The sequence below is a fragment of the Ochotona curzoniae genome, unplaced genomic scaffold (assembly GCF_017591425.1).
Source record: "Ochotona curzoniae isolate NIBS_2020 unplaced genomic scaffold, NIBS_Ocur_1.0 contig_908, whole genome shotgun sequence".
NCBI classification, from domain to species: Eukaryota; Metazoa; Chordata; class Mammalia; order Lagomorpha; family Ochotonidae; genus Ochotona; species Ochotona curzoniae.
In genome coordinates this window covers 25,032,863-25,053,323 of record NW_024466607.1, presented here as the reverse complement: position 1 = coordinate 25,053,323, position 20,461 = coordinate 25,032,863, and the positions used below count along the sequence as shown (strand labels likewise).

General features: G+C 43.7%; 1 protein-coding gene across 1 annotated transcript; it reads right to left on the bottom strand.

Moving 5' to 3' along the window:
- Nucleotides 1-428: 428 nt before the first annotated feature.
- On the bottom strand, nucleotides 429-19,288 carry CUNH3orf14 (chromosome unknown C3orf14 homolog). The gene is made up of 5 exons (XM_040995054.1): nucleotides 19,209-19,288; nucleotides 17,576-17,659; nucleotides 16,072-16,195; nucleotides 3,155-3,229; nucleotides 429-1,311 (listed from the first exon to the last, which is right to left on the bottom strand). The coding sequence occupies exons 2-5, from the start codon at nucleotides 17,629-17,631 to the stop codon at nucleotides 1,189-1,191; spliced, it is 378 nt and encodes a 125-aa protein (XP_040850988.1). The 5' UTR covers nucleotides 17,632-17,659; nucleotides 19,209-19,288; the 3' UTR covers nucleotides 429-1,188.
- Between the last annotated feature and the right edge of the window lie 1,173 nt (nucleotides 19,289-20,461).

The window sequence follows — 20,461 nt, the reverse complement described above, 5'->3', positions numbered from 1 at the left end:
ACCCTGTGCTGTTTATGCCTTAATTACAACTGTTAACACTGCAGAGAAGTGTGCTACTCTGCCAGCACATATTATGAAAACAACATTATTGTTCCACACACCAGCACCCACTCCACAGGGTATTTCCAAGAGAGTGGTTTAGCGGAACTCGAAGCCCAAGTGGGCGTTGCAGTGTAGCTTTCCTGGTGTTTGTGTTTAGCTTGTCCTATTGTCTTCTCTGAACAACGCAAACCACCTGGCTTCAAACATTGGACTGGAATATAGCGTGATGCCCTGTAGCAACAGAAGCCGCCTCTGCAGCTAGAAATGAGACTCGCCTTCCCCTCCCCAACTGCTCAAGCAGTGGGAGGCTGAGGAAGCTCGGAGCCCTGGAGGCTGGTGACCCAGAGCTTTCAGCCCCACGATGTTTTCAGAAAGAATGCAGATTGAACAGAGGGAAAGGGGCAAGTTTAAAGGTGAAAAGGTGAGAATGAGGTGTCTTTGCATTTGCTTGGTTGCCAATCCCAAGTAACTGTGTTGAAATCCAGTAACTGTTCCTATTTTGAATAGCTCTCCGATTCCAGCACCAAGTCTGTGCCCTCCGGAGACCGACTGCTTGGCAGATGTGGTACAGCCTGGCGCCCGCTGCCACCTGGACTTTTGGAGGACTCTTCCTGTGAGAGGCACTGATCTCGGGGCTCTGTGATGAACGGGACACGAAGGCCCACAGAGGGTCGCTGTCTTCACTTGCCACGAGCGACCACGTTATTAAGCAGGTAACTCCTTTGGTATCTTGTCTCCATAATAAAACAAGTGAAAAGTCAAGATTCTGGAAAACTTAAAACGATGGTCATATGACGGTGGAGATGAGAATAATTCTAATTTTTTTTCTTAAAAACACAACGCTCATCTGAAGTTCACTTAATGAACACAGTACAGGATTATTATTATTAATATTATTTTAAAACAGGAGTAGGGGAATGATATTTCTCTCAGTTTTTCTTCACCCACAGTTTTAATACAAGGCATTGCATGACTTTGAAAAATAAGTGATAACCTGAGATTTCCCAGAAGATTCCCGAAGGAGGTAAGGAACAGCAGGAGAACAGTCACCTCCTCAAGATAACAGGGTTACCTACACACGCCTTCACACGCAGCTTCCTGAAGCAAGCGCTCTGGAACAGCACCGGAAGGAGTTATCGCTGTGCTTCATGCTGAAAGGTTTTTTTCTGCTTCTTTTGGACTTTCAACACCAGTAGGATATGGTTCTTTGCCTAAAAGAAACTGTTTCCATTTGGGAATATATTCTTCTACTGATGCCCAGTAACGAGTCTGGAGAAAAAAAAAACAACCCAAAGTAAAAAAGCATATCAAGCAATTGAACTTGGCTCTCCATAATAGTCTAAATGTTTATTCACTTAAGTGTGTATGTGTGTGTGTGTGTGCGTGCATGTGTGTACATGCACACACACATACAGAGAATGCATTTCCTCTACAGAATATTTTATGTTAATTTTAGAAAAAAAAAATCTGGCTACTTACTAGTGTTAATTTTCAAATTTCTCAGTAAAACCAGAGCCTGGCAGATATACAGCTTTAAAAATTTTATTGTGATTTTACACGCCCTCTTGTGGCCAACCTTGGGATTAGTGCCAGTAGTACTATTTATGGCTATATAATCATTAAATGTTTTTGTTTGATGTTCCAAATTCCAGATCATATGACTACCTGTTCTGAAAGTTTACAAGGCATTAACCAAACAGGAATGAATTCTTCAGAATTAGCATCCAAACAGCTGACCTGGGATGAGCTCAGGAACTGAAATGTAAGTAGTATCTTAGTGGTATGTGAAATGCATATCTATCTTTTTAGAAGAATACTTGCCAAGGGAGATTGTAATTTTTCTCAGAAATATTTTCCTGATGATAAAACTCAATGAAACCTAACCCCTGAAAACATTTATAAATAGCGTGGCGTTTGAGCTGACACAGTGCTGCTGTGAGTGTGGTGGTCAGCAGGCTGCGGAAGCCATGCTCTCTCCAGGAGCTTTGCTGCTTTCTGGAGTGACTGCCTTCAGGAGGCCACTGGGAACCACACTGCCCTGGCTCTGTGGCACAGCGGGGCACTGTCTGTCATCACGATCAGTCTCAATTTAGAGCAATCTGGCCAACGAGTTAGATAGCAATAGGAACAAATAGTCACTGGAGTGCAAGTCCAGTGGTTCTGAAAGTTAACAATGCTGAGTCTCTGTGCGTCTCTGACTATGCATGTGGTCTGAAAAACAGCCTGAAGTGCTTAAAATGGACCTCATCCTGCTGTGCAGGGCTGGCTAAGAGAAATGCCAGGCAGGCCTGCGCTGGGGAGTCTCTCTGACATTCACGGCTGAATTAACCCCTGTTGTGTGGGCCCCGGACATGCCAGGGGACGGTACTGGGAAACTCAACAAAGAAAAAGGCATGCCCAGGGCACCACTCTGTACCAGTCCTTGATCAGTGCCTTTCCTTACTATCCTTGATGACACAGAAAATTTGAGGGTCAAACTCTCAGCCTTTGCTTTGGAGTCTATTCATATCCCAGCTGGATGGAAAGTAACATGCTATTTGAAAAAGGTCACTGAAACTATAAAATACAACTCTTCTATAGGTAGTAAATTCCCATTCATCACAAATACATTCATATACTAAATATGGTTTATTTTTTTTTTGCCAGCCGTCTTCCCAATCTGTTCTTCAGCTAAGCAAAACAAAACAGACCAGACTCATGCTATATTGTATGATAATATGTATTTAAATAGCTTTGGCTAAGTCTGGTTGAAGGGGACTGAACTGCTACTTCTAACACTTTCAGTGGAAAAGCACTTTGGTCCATCATGCTGTCATTTTAACATTTAAATCCATTATCTGTCACAGTTCAACAATACAGTTGCTTCCTTTAAGGGACAAGGGAAGGAGACCGATCTTCATAGAATTCTATTTGATAAAAAGTAATTTTGAATCGAGATGTTCTCAGTTGGCTTCTTTGTATAAACCATGGTACTGTGGATCTGTAAGGATCAAATACATATTGTTCAGGGAAAAAATAAATCTGTGAAACCTACACACACGTACTCATTGTTTAACTTAACAGTGCCCTATGAGTAGGATCGGGTCTCCCCGGTTTGTTGTATAAGACTCACCTCTAGAGAAACCAGCTCAGGGCACGGGGGTGAGCGGAGCCTGGCCTGCAGGGACTTCTCGGCCGCCTCTACATCCTGGAACAGACAGCAGCATTGGAAAGCCAAACCTGTGTGCTACTAGGGACACCTGTACCTGCTATTTACATTCTGCAACTCTCTCCTTTTTCCTGCAAGTAGTTTCCTTTTTTAAAAAAAAATAAAGATATTATATGAAATGTTGAGTTACACACACACACACAAACAGAGAGAGAGAGAGAGAGAGAGAGAGAGAGAGAGACCTTCTATCAGCTTGTTCACTCCCCAGATGGCCACAACAGCTAGGGCTGGGCCAGGCTGAGTCAGGAGCTTCATCAGGGTCTCCCGCCTGAGTGCAGGGCTCCGAGCACTTGGGCCATCTTCGGCTGTTTTTCTAGGTGCATTAGCAGGGGGCTAGATGGGAAATGGAGTAGCTGGGACTTGAACTAGTGCCCATATAGCACTGTAGATCATCTTAACCCATCGCGCTGGACCCTTGATGTAGAGTTTGAACTGATGGTAAGACAGTGAGCCAGGAGAACTTGTCCCTGCTCAGTTAACCTGTTGCAAATCAGAGTATAGTTGTTTTTTTTCTTTAAGAATAGGGGGGTGTGGAGTGTTACTTTCTAAGTTCTACCATTTCACTTTAGCTAGTAAATGCCAGTAATTTGTGCAAAGCTTCCTTTAAAACTGCTCAGAGCCTCAAGTTAGCTATAAAACCACCTAAAAACAGCCAGAGCGAAAAATGAGCAAATATTCAGATATGCAAGTATTGATATTTTCAGACCTTCCATTTACTAATGTTAAGAAAGAAGAGTGAGAGTGGTGGTAGATGACATTTATGGGATGTTGGCCGCATGCATTTCGTGGTTACTGTAAAATTGTATACCTTTGCATGCATTCCACATCACTACAAGGTCACTGAGGGAGCTGAGGCGTTTCCCGCTATTACATAGACTTTAAATACGAGGCGTCTGTGTTAAAATTCAATGACAAGCTTGGTAGTGTACCATTCAGCTGATGGTACTCGAGTATTGTGTTCTAGTTTGACTTGCACATGGATGTCTTCCTTCTGATGGTTGTAAAAACACCGGGGCAACTATATTTAATTTCTTGTATAATTTCTGCCTTGATACATGCACGAGGCACGTGCCAGAAATGTTACGGCTCGGCAAGTTTTCATGGAAACATCTGAGCCCAGTTTAATAATCACTCCTCCAATCCGTGCCTATGTTGTCTTTTGCCCAATTACTTTGTTTGTCAAGTTCATGGAGGCCTTGGATGTAAATCCTCTCTCCTTGGAGCTTACTGAGTCAACAGAAAGGAGAAAATTCTCAGATCCAATCCATGTACAAGCACTGGAGCAATCTAACTAGAGGGCTGTTGGACAGACGGAGAGAGATGGAGAGGGCGTGGGAGTGGGGTGTGAAGAAGCCAGTGCTGAACAGGGAAAAGACATAGCAGATGGCGGCGGCGGGAGCAAGGAATGGGTGTGAAATATAAAAGGGAAAAACAGGAAATTCCCTAAAGGGACTCCCCAAAGTTACACTACCATTAATGCACCTGCTGTCCACAGGAAGGTGATTTGAAGGGGAAAATATCAATTTAGGGATTCAAAAGCTGAGCCATTAGCATGTCTATCCCATGGCAGAAGTTTACAGCTAAGACACATGCTAAAGAGCTTTGCTGTCAATGCTACCACTACAGAAGCCTGGCTCTTCTCGGATCACATTGAGATTTTTATCAAGTCCCGGAAAAATAAGTACTTTAAAAATGTTGTATTATTTGAGAGACACAGAAGGGAGGCGGGTACAAGGAACAAGAGTAAGAGCGCTCTCACCTGCTGGCCAGTTCCCGACCCAAATGTCCCCGGTGGCAATGTCCTTCGGGCCAGTCGAAGCTGATAGGAACTCCATCCAGGTCCCTCAAAGACTGGCAGGAGTCCAATCCCCTAGGACTCCTTCAGCAATGCCTCTCGGGCTCTGCATTGGCAGGAAGCTGGAGTCAGGAGTGGAGCTGGGCCTGGAAGCTCAGCCTCCAGCCTGGGACACAGGCGTGCTAACTGGCAGTGTCAGGACACGCCTGCTCTGGAAAAACTATGTAAGCCATAACCACACCCACATGCAGCCATTATTCTGTGAGAAGTTATAATGTTACTGGCAATTAGTAGTAGTAGTTGTAAGTGTTCTTCAGAAAGCTTGTGGAAACTGTAAATAAAAGTACTTCTAGGGGCCGGTGCTGTGGTATAGTAGGCTGAACTGCTGCCCGAGGCACCAGAATCCCTTCTGAGCAGGAACTCATGTCCTGGCTGCTCTACTTCCCATCCACCTCCCTGCGTATGGCCTGGGGGAAGCATTGGGATTTGGCCCAAGTCCTTGGGCCCCTGCAGCCATGTGGGCGACCTAGAAGGTTCTTGTCTTAGAATGGCTTACCTCTGGCCATTGTAGCCATATGGAAAATCTCTCTCTGTCTCTCACTCATTCTGTAACTCTACATCTCAAAAACTGGAAAAAAAAAAAAAACTCACTACAAAAAAAAGGTAAATCCAGTCACTGGGGGCTTGGTGTTGTGGTACAGTGGGTTAAGTCACCACCTGCAACTCCAGTATTTCCTGAGAGAAGGAGATTGAGAGGAAGAACTTCTATCCACTGGTTCACTCCTCAAGTGGCCTCAATGGCCAGGGCTGAACCATTCTGAAGCTAGGAGCTTCTTCCAGGTTTCACGTAGGTACAGGATGCCAAGGTTTTGGACAACCCTTAACTGCTTTCCCAGGCCAAAGTCAGGGATCTGGAAGAGAAATGGAGCAGCTGGGATATGAACTGGTGCCCATATGGGATCCCTGTGTATGCAAGATGAGGGCTTTAGGCACTAGGCTACTGTGCTGGGACCTATAAACTTTTCTTGAAGACTGTTATATGAAGGATACTGAATATCTCTTAGAAAAGATGTTTGCCAGCACCCCTTTCAAAAACTGTTTGCTTAAGTACTAATATACTTTTATAGACCTTTTTTTAAAGAAAAGATTGTTGGAAAGTCAGATAAAAGAGAGGAAGAGAGACAGAAGAGAAGATTTTCTGTCCATTGATTCACTCCCCAAAAATGGCTGCAATGGATGGAGCTGAGCCAATCCGAAGCCTGGAGCCTGGAGATTCTTCCAGGTCTCCCACGTGGGTGCAGGATCCCAAGGCTTTGGGCCATCCTCTACTGCCTTCCCAGGCCACAAGCAGGGAGCTGGATGGGAAGCCAGGCTGCCGGGATACAAACTGGTACCCATATGGGATTCTGGTGTGAGAGTAGGGGCAAATCTTAGATCCACTGGTTCACTCCACAGATGGCAACAGTGGATCCAGGAGTTTCTTCGTGGCCTCATGCGAGTTCAGGGACATAAGCATCAGGGTCTTCTTACTCAGCTTTCCCAGGCAGATCAGCAGGGAGCTGAATCAGAAGTGTAGCAGCTGGGAATCGAACTGACATCCAGGAAGGATGCCAGTGTTCAGGCAGTGGCTCAACTCCCTGTGCCACCTTTCGTGGATGTTTTGCTTACCTCTCTGATTCATCTGTCTCCTCCTGGACTGGCTTGTTTTTCTTTCCTTGCTCCCAAGTGTGGGCTTTCTTATTTTTTTTTTTTTTTAAGACTTGTGACATCTGTCTTCTTATTTTTACTTTATCTCCCTTCCAGACGGTCTCTTATCTAGCTTCAACTAACCATCACTACGGAGGGAGGGCTAACCCTTTTTCTTAGCTCACATTTCTTAACCCAAGAAAACTAAGCATGAATTCTTCAGCACAAGTGAAAAAACAATTCTGCCATCTGAGCCTCTGTAGAAGGTTCCATCCCACTGCTGCCATGGAAGAACAAGCCTTTTGACTACACACTGCCAGAAGGCAAGGATTACGTCACATAGAAGCTGTACGTACCTTAGGCTCTAGCGCGTGCGGGGGTGTACTGGGCACTTCCATAGGGCTTAAGTGAGTAGGTCAGGACTATGTCAGTTCCAGAATATAAGCTGGAAACTTAAAACACACACACACCACACCCAACACACACACACACACACACACACACACACACACACACACACACACACCACCCAACACAGGAAAAGGAGAAAGGAAGAAAAGGTGATAAAAAGAAAGGGACTCTGTCATATTTTGTCATTGTATCTAAGAGGCTTGCCCACTGAGCCATTTAAAATTTTAGATAATTCCAGAACAAACAAAGCAATTCCTAAGAGCTGGAAATCCGGTGATACCAGCCTGCTATCTATTTGGTGGCATCATCACACATTCAGTATTCTCAGCACAATCCTGACTGAGCATTCATACTTGGATATGCCCTAAAAACTAACTGTAAATGTATCTTACTAGAAACCATTCTCAGTAATCCGCCTGGTGCCGGCCACGATGCTTTATGATTGGATAAAGCCAATGACACAGTTTCCCTTATCTGTGGTTTCATGAGTCAGGCTTTCATTTACCTGCAGACAACTGTGGTTCAAAACTATTAAGTGGAAACTTGCAGAAATTAAAAAAAAAAAAAGTTCTAAATGGCAAGACCTTGTGAAGAGTCTGGTAAACCCAAACTGCTCATCCTGTCGGGGTGGCTGTGCTGCACACGCCCCCGCCGCCCAGTCACTCAGCAGCTGCCCGCCACGTCGGGTCACCTGTCGCAGGACTGCAGAGCTCGGGATTGGGATCACTGTGCCCGCCTCCTGTGTCGTCCACCTCGTCATGCAGCCACTGCGTCATTTCATATTGTCACAAGAAAGACGGCATGCTGACAGGTAGGCCATATTTACAAAATTTTTATTTCAATAAACTCTCATAACGGTTCAGTTTTAATGTGTTATGTGCCTAACTTAAATATAATTTTGTCAAAGGCATGTACATGAGTATCAGACAAAGCAATGCAAAATTGGGTTTTGTGTTATTTTCTGGTTCAGGCATCCAGTGGGGGGGGGGGTCTTCTAACACATATCCTGTCAGTAAGGAGGGGGAACCAGTGTAAGAGGTTATATCAGTGTTGGAAAGTTCTTTGACAATTACCAGAAAAAGAAGCAAGAGGCATGGCAGCAATGCTTTAAGAACCGTGCTGTCCTATAATTGTACTGAAATTACATGAACTCCTCATGTATTTTTATCTTAAAAACAAAACTAAAAAAATGATTTCCAATAGATACTTTTAGTGCTCAACTGAGAGACCTAGATGTACTGCCTGCCAACAGGAATGAAGCCTTCTTAGAGCAATGGCCAAACGCATGTTTAGACAAGCAAATGCATGAAGAGGGCCTGAAAAAACCAACATATCTGAAAGAAAGAAGCAAAATTCTGTCAAAGACTGTAAAGAGCATGTCTGAAAGGCCTTCAGGAGGTGAACTGGAGAAAGTTCCACTTGGTAACAATGAGACAGCACAGCATGAGTCAGAATGACCACTGGAAGGGACCCAAACACTTCAAATCCCAGGTAGCTTCCAAACAAAACCAGACGATACTTCACTGGTGACCTGTGAAGGATGCTAGAGAACCACGCTGCTATTTTGAGAACTGAACATAGGGAAGGAATCAAACATCCATCATATTCCTTTCTGAACTGTACCTCACCAAAGAATTGACAAAGGAAAGGTTCTTTTTGTATAAACAATCAGAAACTGAATGCAAGAAGGGAGTGGGTGAATTTGCATAGCACTTTCTGTGACCTCTCATGAATATATGTAGGCAATAATCTTCAGTGATGACTGCCGACATTCCAGAGAGAGACAACCAGGCACGATGGAAGTGATCAGGTCTCTAGATCTGCATCATTAATATGCTGGCCATCAGCCCCGTGTAGTTACTGAGTACTTGCTAAGTGGTATGTCTGAATTAAGATGTGCTTTAAGTGAAAGTGTGCACTGATGGTGCTTAACGTAGTTACTAGAAAATGAAAACATACACATGTGGCTTACACTAATATTTTGCTCGAACAGTTCAGTTCTACATTTTTCAACAAGGAACAGAAGAACATATTAAATGGTACTTCAGATATAGAATTAGCTATATCCAGACTGGGAAACTCTATAGGACAAAAAGACCTATTTGTACAAACAAATTCAACAAGTAGGGAAAAAAGGGCAGGAAGGTCTTTTAGAGTCTTATTTATCAAATTGAACTGTTGGCTTTTATTTGGATTCTGACTTAAATGTAAAAACAGGTCTAAAGGCTAAGCCCTAGCAATTGTGGGCATTTGGCATTTGGGGAGCTGTCTATATTTGTCTCTTCCGAGAACAGGGAATGGGCATTTGGCTTAGCAATCAAGATGCTGTTTGAGATGCCAGACTTGGTACCTGCATCCAGATCCTGGCTTTCCTCCTGATTCCAGCTTCCCGCTAAGGCTGACACTGGGTGATGGCTCCTGCCATTCTCGTCTCAGAAACTGAGCCCTTAGCTCCTTGCTTCCACCTAGCCCAGGCCCAACTGTTGGTGGGTATTTTGGAAATACACCACTGGATGGAGATGTTTATCGATCTGCCCCAGAACATCCCCATCTCTGTTTCAAATAAAATAAATAAATAAAATTTTAAGGGTCAGTGCCATGGCATAGTAAGTTAAGATTCCACCTGTGGCACTGGCATCCCATATGGGTGCTAGGTTGAGTCTGGGATGCTTCACTTCCAATCCAGCTCCCTGTTTATGACCAGGAAGGCAGCAGAAGATGGCCCAAGTGTTTGGCCTTTGAAATCCAAGGAAGAGATCCAGATGAGGCTCCTGGCTCCAGCCTGGCACTGTACTGTGGCCATCTGGGGGAATAATGGACGGGAGATCTCCCTTTTTGTCTCTCCTTCCCTCTCTGTGATTGCCTTTCAAATGAACACATCTTTAAAAAGAAGTCCACGCTGGGAGGGAGCATTTGAACCACAGACAAAGGAAAACACTAGAAATAAGGGCTTTCTCCAGTCCCACAACACAGCCGAATGTTAAACATTTGCCAGCTCACTATGGGACCCTTTGTCAATTTTTTTTTAAGTCTATAAGCTAGTGAGAGAAATTTCAACTCTGATTAGGTATTTGCAGAATTATTACCAATTCCTTAGGCTCATAATGGTAATGCAATTTTACTTAAAATGGTTCTTTTAGTGAAACACATGGAAATACGTACTTGAGTTATTTACACATGAAACAATATGATCTGTGCCCTCAAAATAATTTGAGGAATTGGGAAGGGATGGAAGAGGTGTACAGATGAAACAATATTGGCTACATTTTGACAACTATTGAATCTGGTAATAATCATATTGAAAGTATATTCTTCTATTCCCTCTTTTATGTAAGCTTGGACGTTTTCTTAACAATTCAAAACCAAATTCCCACAGTAGATAAAGATGTAAATGTTAAGATGTGGCAGGAGTCCAAAGACTAATTAAATGATTTGACTCACAATCCGGGAAGGTGACAGAAGAGCAAGGGAAGTCATTTGCCAAGCACTCTCTCTTCCCTTCTCCCTCCTAAACCAGCAATATATATCTCGTTATAATAAAAATAGTGAACCAAGTTATGGCCAGAGCATGGTTTAAATCTTTTCATCTGAGGGAAGGCCAATTTCTGGGCCTGAAAAAAAAAAAAAAAGATAGGAAACCCTGGTATAAACAGCAATGAGGCATTCATTAATCTTCAGTGAACTGGAGAGAGGCGTGAGTAGGGAAGAGGAGACATGCATGGGGTCCTTCCAGACACTGGTCCTCCTGGTGGCAGTGTGGCGAAGGCCCTGTTGGACGCTGCCCCAGGAAAACTCCCCGGGCATGGGTCATTGGCTGTGCCTGCTCTTTCTCACTTGAGGTAGCATTTTCCCACTGTTTTCCCTGTTCAGTGTATTCTTCTCATGACATGATGCTTTTTTCCCCCCAAATTTGCCTTTCTGGACAAAACATTTTTTGAGAAGGGCGTCAGAGGTGACAGTTCATATCACAGACCAAGATAAATCCTTTCACTTTCAAATTTGTAGCAATCACATTATTTTTAAAAGCAGATAAACTCCATTTTGCTGATACCAACAGAGAAAAATCATTTAGCTTTTGTTTTCAGAACCTACTATTTTTTTATATTTACATATTAAAACTTAAGTTTTCTTTCCTACCTATCGTCATATCCACTTAGTTACTGATAATATTTGGATATCTGGTAGGATTTGTGTGTGTGTGTGTGTGTGCGTGTGAGAGAGAGAGAGAGACAGGAATGCAGAGAGAGGGAGGGCAGAGATCTCCTGGCTGCTGGTTCACTCCACAAATGGTTACCACCTCCAGAAGTGGGCTGGTCTGAAGCTAGGATCCAGAAAATTCTTCCAGATCTCCCATGTGTTTGGGCCATCCTCTGCTGTTTTTCCAGGCACATCAGCAGGAAGCCGGATTGGAAATGGAGCAGCTGGGATTCAAACCGGCACCCGTATCAAAGGCTGATGCTGCAGGCAATGGCTTTGCCTGTGATGCCCGGGGCTGGCTCCCTCTTATTTCTTAAAAAAAAAAAAAATTCTTCATGTTGGATTATCTTGCTAGTTTAATTTTCTAATGCACTTACAGTTAAATTTTATTAAGGTCAGTTAAATTTTGTTGCGCTAAAAAAAGTTATAAATAACTGTGAAAATTGACTTTAGAAAAACAATAGTCTATCCACTTAGGATTAAAGCATATGTGTCCTATTAAGTTTTCTTTTAAATCTCCTATTCATTCTAATAATTGTCTTTACACCTATCATGATTTTGTAGAACAAAACTGCCAAATATTGTAGAATTTTATTGCTAATGTGAATGTCATCTTTTATGTTTCTAACTCTACATTTATGCTCCAATTGATTTCTGCACTATTTACTTATTCATTGCATCTTTAAAAAAAAGATTTATTTTTATTTGAAAGGCAGAGTTTGGAGAGGAGAAACTGAGAGATCATCCATCTGCTGGTTGACTCGTCAAATGACTGCCTGAGTTGGGCTGACCCGAAGCCAGAAGCCGGCAGCATCCTCTGGGCCTTGCACATGGTACAGGGACCCAAGACTTGAGTCATCCTTTGCTGCTTTCGCAGGACACAAACAGGGAGCTGAAGAGAAAGTGAGGCAGCCAGGACTACAGCTGGTGTACATATGGAATGCTGACACTGTAGGTGGAGGCTTAGTCTACCATGCCACGTCTCTGGCCGACTCACTTCACTTTAGATGTATTTTAAAACTTTTATTTTACTTGATGGGTAGAGAAAGAGAGGACAGAGCAATCTTGTATCCACTGACGCATTCCCCAAATGCTTGCACATGGGTAGTAGGGGTTCACGTAGTTGTATCGTCTGTGGTCCCGGACAGTCAGCATTAGCAGGAAGCTGGAAGAGGAAGGGAGGCTCGGACTAAAGGTAGTCTGATATGGGATGCTGGTGCTGTCTGAAACCTTGTGCCAAATACCCAGCCCTCCCCATTAATGTTACTCAACACATAGTGTAGTAGTTTGAAAACAAATGTGGCTTTTGAGAGCATATAAAATCATTTATAAATGCTGTTCTATCTTCCTTTTCAAAAATTAAAGCTCATATTCTTGTAACATTTACTGGATAGAACATCTAAGGTCTAATAATGCATGTTAATAGAGGTTATTTCTGTTTTATGTTTAGCATTATAGGAATGGGGTCAAGTTTTAATGGAAGCATTTTTAAAGTGTGTGGTCTTGTAAATCTGAAGTTTTTATCCAAGATATGACTGAGCTTTTCTCAATGAATTTCTTCATCCCTAAATGAAGGAATTAGCCCAGATTAGTGTTTTTCATAATTACTAACAGCCACAGCTAGGCAGGCAAGGGAGGTGGAACTGAAAAGTTTCAGTGCTAAAACAAAAAAAGAAAACTTTTAGATGAGAATTTGATACATATGCCCTTTTAAAGTCTTTTCCACCTCAAAGTTCTATATTCAAGTCCGATTAATCTTGGTTTCAACAATGATATAAATATTATTTCCCAATTTTAAAAAATGAGGGAAAACAGGATAAAAAATGGTATAGGCAATTAATTGTTCAAGACATATAAAAAACAAAAGACAGGGAGGACATCTCTTGTAGCCAGCATTGTGCGTACAATGTAAAATGTGTTCAGTAAGTATTTATTAAATGTCTGCAACAAAACAGATAAAAATGTTCTCATTTCTAGTTGGGTAGGATGAAACAGATATGCATCTCATCTTTACCCTTTCACATTATTCTACAATGACAGTATGTGGCGGATACTGAGGAGTAAATATGCTAGCGAATCGATGTTTACTACAACTATGAAAACAGGTTCATTATCTTCTTTTTATTGTTGTATATGGTAATAGTGTTTTTAGCTACCTTGTTTTATTTTTTAAGAATTTTATTTATTTTGTAAGAATGGGGACTTAGGGGGAATCCCTTTAAACAAATCTTTTCATTAATTTGAAAGGTGGAGAGATAACAAAACGTGGAGAAGGATCTTTCAGCCACTGGTTCACTCTGCAGCTGTTGGCAACAACCAGAACTGCAGAGGCCAAGGCCAGGAGCCAGGGACTCAAGTCCAGTGTCTCATAAGGATGGCTGGGACCAGATACCCGAGTCAAATTCTGCTCCCCGGGGTGTGCACAGTTGGATCGGAACCAGAGGAGCTGGGATTCAGAGTAGCTACTCCGAGATTAGTTGTGGCCATGCCACACTGCACATTAACATCTCTACCACACGCCTCCTACTGTTTTGTTTTTGATTGCTACCTAAGTGTACATATTTAATGAGTATAATGTGATGTTCTGATACATGTATACATAGCGTAATGACCGTAATTAGCACAACTATCACCTCAAACAATTTACCATTTCATTGTGGGGAGAATATTAAAACAAATCACCCTATGGTGCAGCAGAACACCAAGACCCACTCTTCCTAGTTACCTAACGCTGTTCCCACTGACCGACTCCACACCCCGCTGTGCACACACCCATACACTCCTCTCCTCACCTTCTATTGCATTTTCAACTCAGATCCACTGTTTTTTCTTTTATTATTTTATTCCATATATGAACCTGATTCTAACATGAGTGTCTTTCGGTGCCTGGAATTTTTCATCTGACAGAATTTCCTCTACGTCCATTCACGTTGTTAGAAATGACAGGATTTCGACCTTGTAAAAAGCCTCAGTGGTCTCCCTCTCACCCGCTGGACAGCCGGGCGGCTCCCACCCGTTGCTGTTGGGAGCAGCTCCGTGGTCACAGGGAGCGCAGAGGTCTCTTCAACAGACAGTGGGATGTTGTTTGGGTCCATGTGTTGCAGTAGGCTTGCTGGATCACAGGATATTATCTACCCTTCTCAATCTAGACTTTTTCCTCTTACCTTGCATGGAAACAGCAAACGAATCTTAAATTTCCTCTATAAAGCTCTTGTTACATGATTTTACTCAGACAGTGTCTCTACATATGAGTCTTAATTTTTTGGCTCACAGAAAGAAAAAAAATGGAGTTTTATCCAACCCTGATTCCTATGAATTTGCAAGAGGACTATCCATTCTTCTGGTGTTGACTCTTGCAAGAATACATGGGAATGCTCTGCTTTTTGCCTATTTAAATACTGTTCAAAGTTAGCTTCCTGAGATCTCTTTAGAACATTCTGGTTTTCAAGAATCTTACCTGCTGTATTTCCTTTGGTTCCCAACTCCATGCCATGTAATTTAATGTCTGATCATGTGATGTGTTAGAGCTTTGCGCACCAATGAGCTTACAACCTCCGATGACCAACAAAAAAGTCTGCAACTCCAACTGACATCACCCGTTGTCTTCACTCTCTCCCTAGAACTAGCGCAGTAGCATGGACCTCTAGTAATTCATAAACCACTTTTGCATGAAAAGGAAGCCACGTGAGAGCCAAATGTCACAGCCAGAGCTGCAGGTAGATGCAATCAGGCCTTCCAATTTAGTTTTTCTAACTTTTCACAGCAAATTCCAGATTATCCTATATATTTCCATTTAAAAATAAATATTGTTAACACCATTGGGCAAGTAAGACATATGGCAATATAGAATGCTTTGGTAGCACTATGGCTGTGACTTAAATTACTGTGGATCAAACTGCCAGAAGCTGAGAAGATAACTGAATTTTCTTCTCCCTTTATCCTTTAGGGAAGACAGAAGATAACTATATGGTGCCTATCGATGAAAATATTTAACAATAAAAAACTGAAAACACTGCTTTATAACTTAAATAATATAGTCTTACTACCAAATGTTTTAGTCATAGGATCTCTTGGAAGCTTGAATGGAAGCAAACTTGAGGGTTTTAATTATGGATGAAGCCATACAATTCTGGAAGCAAAGTGTAGCAAGCAGCCAAAAATGCTACACATATGATTTTACTCCAAATGGGCACATTGGCCAAATGGTGAGGCCCTACGCAGTTCCACACTTTGACCACCTCCTCCATAACCACCAAAAGAGTTCTGGGAAATCTGTCATCAGAGATAGAATTCTATGTGTTGACTGGAGCCTCATTAGGGCCAAATCAAACTGTTCTTGTTTTTATCATGTCTAATGGCTTGTAGCTGGATTGAAATACGTTGCAGGTACTTGAAGGATCTCCCTTCAAAAGCAGAAGATGGAAGATGAAAAAGTGTGTGCTTTACTTCAGACTTCTTCCACACAAAGGTGATCTTAATAGTTCTTCTGTACTGATTAGATTACCTGGTTGACTAAACATTTAGCTTAAGCAAACTTTCAATGTTCTACATTAAAATAAACCTGACTCCAAATGCAACTCACCTAACTAACATGGGTTTTAAAAAAATCACGCTACTCCCTTCTACTTGTTAATACAAACAAAGGAAGTACATAAATCAAACCTATGTCATTCACCTCAAACTTTTTGGGGAAGGTAGAAGAAATATTTATACTGAAGTTATGGAAACTTACCTTTAAAAGATTATGATTCCTTTTCAAAGCAGTTTCCATGGCTTGCAGCTGAGATGCCCTTTCTGCATTTTGGTCTTCTAATTTTTTCTCCATTTTTTGAAGCAACATTAATCTTTGTGATACTCTAGGAGGAAAAAAAATGAAGATTACATAAAGTTAAAAAGTATAAATTCTAGCACTTCATTGCTTGACTAAAAAAAAAAGTGCATGTTAAAACTGCACTCCATGCAACTCTGACCTATCTTGAAAGTCCACTATCATGTCTACTAGCAGAAAAAACTTAAGTAGTTTAGCAAGTCTTGAGTGAGTCTGGGTAAAATTATTTTTATTTTCATTAACATATCCTTTATATGTGCCATACGTACAGACTTCTGTTTTTTAGCCTCTCTGGTCTTTTGAAATTATTTTAGAGTGTTGAAGATATGTTTTAATTTTTAGTGAAAATGCAAACTGTAATACATATCCCCTTGTACACATAGTTATATATACCTCCCCACAGACATACATTGATAGAACTTGCTATATGAAACCTTCTGCTTAACACTTCAGTACCCCTGAATCTCATGTTACACATTTAGAATTGTGCTACACTTCCATATGTTTGAAGAAGCAATAAAAATATTTTTTCCCTCTTTTTCCAAGAGAAGGATGATGGTTTGATATATGACTGAGAGGCAATGTATATGTATGCATACTTGCAAGGTAAAACAGTAATCAAAGAAAGATGGGAAAGTTAGAAGTAAATTCTTAAAGTCTTTTTAAATTATATATGATACACTGCACGAGTTTCTTGCTGGTCAAAGGCTCACTTTACAAGTATTTGACCCTCTGAAGTGATTAACAGGAAAATGACAGACAATAAAAAGCACATTAGGGATGTATATAGAATAGCTGGTTTCCCAAATATTTGTGGAGGTTTCTCAAGAAATTCAGCATTTCAGAGGGCTTTCTTAAAGGTCAAATTAAAAACCCAGGTCTCTCATTAGTCATTCTTTGATAAGGAAAGACATCTAGAAGACCAATAGGAAGAGCATGTTAATTAAAAGAAAGGAAAATCTGAGGGCATAGAGAGACACAGGTTAATACTCAGCACAAGATCAGGATTGGCTATGCAGTTGGTGGAGCCTAATGACGTAAGGCATTGAAGCAGAACATGCAACCAACCACAGGGCCCTTGGAAGGTGACATCCGCATTAAGCTGGCCCTGGGTAAGGGCATTAGGAAAGTTCGTTGAATACCAAGATGGAACTGACAAAGTGTGAGAGAAAAGATATAAGGATATATGATATAGGTACAAGGAAAAAAAAAATGTAAAAAGACACACGACATGATTACATCCTTTAATTTTAGTTTCTAAGAAACCGTGAAGTTCACTAACTTCAAAATCTCGTCAATGTCAGGTAATCAGAATTAGAAGCTTTTACATTTTTCTGACTTCCTGTGCACACAATGTTTCACGGATAACAACTCATGTATTTGGATTGTCCTTGTTAAAAACACTTACATTTCTTCATGTCTTTTAGAAAGGCGAATTTCTTGAGTGAATAAGGAAGTCATCATTAACCAGAGCTGTGAACTAAGGACTCTCCTACGTAATAAAAACAGGTAAAGTTACTCTACCACATGTCCTCAGTTTTGCAACATTTGATCCTTTTAGTATCTCAAAACATTGTTTTTTCTCAGTAGAGAAAATAAAATGTATAAAAGAAAGCGTGTAACCACATTATTCTCATGTATAATTTTTCATATGCTAGATGTATACACCAAACACTAGGAGTTACGTAAAATCAACATATTTCATATTTCTCCCCCTTTTCCCCAGACTCTAACCTTCATCGGGATAAAAACGAAACAAGCAGCTGGTGCTAAGACTAGTAAACATTTTATTGTATCAACAGATAGGGGGGGAAAATCCACTCTGTAAAATTCAACACCCTCATTTATGCACGTGCACACACACAGAGAAAAGCAAACAAGTAAGAGGACCAACTGGAAAACTCGTGGTCTTCCCTTTACTGGAAGACTGCCCAGTCTCACCAGCTCTCTTCCAAACAGAAAAATGCTTTTTTCCCCCATGCATAACTGCGAGGAAAAGCGCAACAAGCTACCTTGATCCTATCCTGGCCACTCGGCTTTAAGCTAGCCCTGTAACTGAACACAGATCACCTGAAATGCTTTGAGGGTCACCCCTCCACACAAGGCACACCTCCCGGGGCGTGGATGTAAGAGTAGGAAGGTTCCTGCGCTGAGGGGAGACACAGACCAGCCTGAGAATCCCTTCGTGGAAGCAGGCTGTCCTAGATGGTGAGAACTGTAGGAAAGCGTTGGAGAGTCTTGAGCTGGTCCTTCAGCACTCACCAGGAGCCGGGGAGACAGCTGCGCTGCCCTGCCCTGCCCTACCCAGCCCTGCCCTTACCTGTCCAGCCTTGCCATGCCCTGTCCAGTCTTGCCCTGTCCAGCCCTGCCCTGCTCTGTCCAGCCCTGCCCTATCCAGCACTGCCCAGACTTGCCCTGTCCAGCCCTGCCCTGCCAGGTGAGCGCAGCCCTGTCCAGCCCTGCCGTGACCTGCCCTGCATGTCCAGCCCCTCCCTGCCCTGCCCTACCCAACCCTGTCCAGCCCTGCCCTGCCTTGCCCAGCACTACCCAACCCTGCCCAGCCCTGCCCTGCCTTGCCCAGCGCAGCCCTGCCGTGACCTGTCCAGCCTTGTCCAGTCCTGCCCAGCCTTGCCCAGCACTGCCCAGTCCTGTCCAGTCCTGCCCTGCCTTGCCCAGCACTGCCCAGCCCTGCCCAGCGCTGACCTCTTCCAGCACCGCGGACAGCAACCCGCGCCAGGCGAGCCCCGGGACACCGCAACGTCAGCGCACGCCAACCCTCCCCGGCTCCGCCAGGCGACCGCTGGAAACGCAGGAAAGTCAGCCCTGAGCAACTTTCCCGCCATGCCCGCCGCCAGCGCTTCAGACAACAACAAAATCCGCCCATTTTGCCTTGAAGATCCGCACAGGGTCACACTCAAACACAGCTCACAGCTCACCGGCCGTCCAACTCCCGCTAACACCCGAAGGGTTTATGAACCTTCTCCCTCCATCTGCCCAATTCCTGTCCCGCCCAGCCTCCTCCTCAGCAGCCTCGCGGACACCTGCGATGTCACCGTCCGACAGTCCAGGCGGCCACCGCGGGTGGACTTCATCCCCCAAACCCGCCTCGGAGCTCTTCCGGGCAAGCGCTGCCTAGTGCGCCTGCGCCGGGACCACCGCGGCGGGCCGGGGCGGAGTCGCGGCCTGTGCGCACGCGCGGCGCGTGATGACGTCACGGGCTGCTTATAAAGGACGGGCGCCTGGCGCGAAAAGCGAGTGGGTTGCGGCGCCTCGCTGGAGCGGCCGGCGGACGTCGGGGAAAGGGCCGTGCGGTAGGTTGCTCGGTTTTAACTGGCACCTGCGTATGTTATGAGGCAAGCAGGTGCTAAGGGAGCGGCTTCCTCCGTCAGGTCTCCGCCGGCGCCGTGTCTACACGTGCGCTCCCGTGGATGCCCCACTCGCGGGGCGGCGGGATAGGGAATTCCTCCTCGTCCTCCGTTTACGGGGCAGGCAGGAAGTTGTGGTGGTTCGTGGAGCTGTTTGCTGGAAGCCAACAGGGCCTTAGCTTCTCCTACACACTTGGTAATAATCCCCCAGCGTCTTAAAAGCACCTGCGTCGGCAGTTACCCCTTCCATGCCTGGTAGTCCCTCGTGTGGTGTTTTATTGGTCCTTCAGTTTTACGGAGCAGGAAGCTGAGTGTCGGGAGAGACTGTTGTCTTGCTAGAGATTATTCAGTCGGTACAGTCGGTCTCCTCTTGGTATGTTTGCAGAAAGCTGGGGTATTAGACTCCATGGTCCTTCGTGTTCCTCCACTTTGAAAGCCCTGTCAACACACACTTAGAAATGTAAAGTGGCCAGACCTTTCGGCCCTAATTGAAAGACCCCCGCCACCTGGCTCGCTGCTGGCTTTCCCCCACCCCACCGGAACGTTTGCGTCGACGGTTGTTGTTTCGTTTATCAGTGCACGAACCGCTAGAATTTGTATTTTGTGTGAACAGGTATTTCGTTTTTAAAAGATTGATTTATTTTCATTGGTTCACTCCCCAAATGGCCAGAGTGGTTGGAGCTGAGCTGATCCGAAGCCAGGAGCTTTTTTTTTTTTTTGCCTGCTGGGTGCAGGGTCCTACTGACCTGAGCCATCTTCCACTGCTTCCCCAGGCTGGAAGCAGGGAGCTGGATTGGAAGATGGGAAGTAGAGCAGCCGGGACATGAACCTGTGCCCCTATGAGATCCTGTTGCTTGGAGATGGGGACTAGCCAGTTTGCGCCTTACTTGGAAATGGAGGGTTGGGTCATTGCACCAGATCTCTGTCTC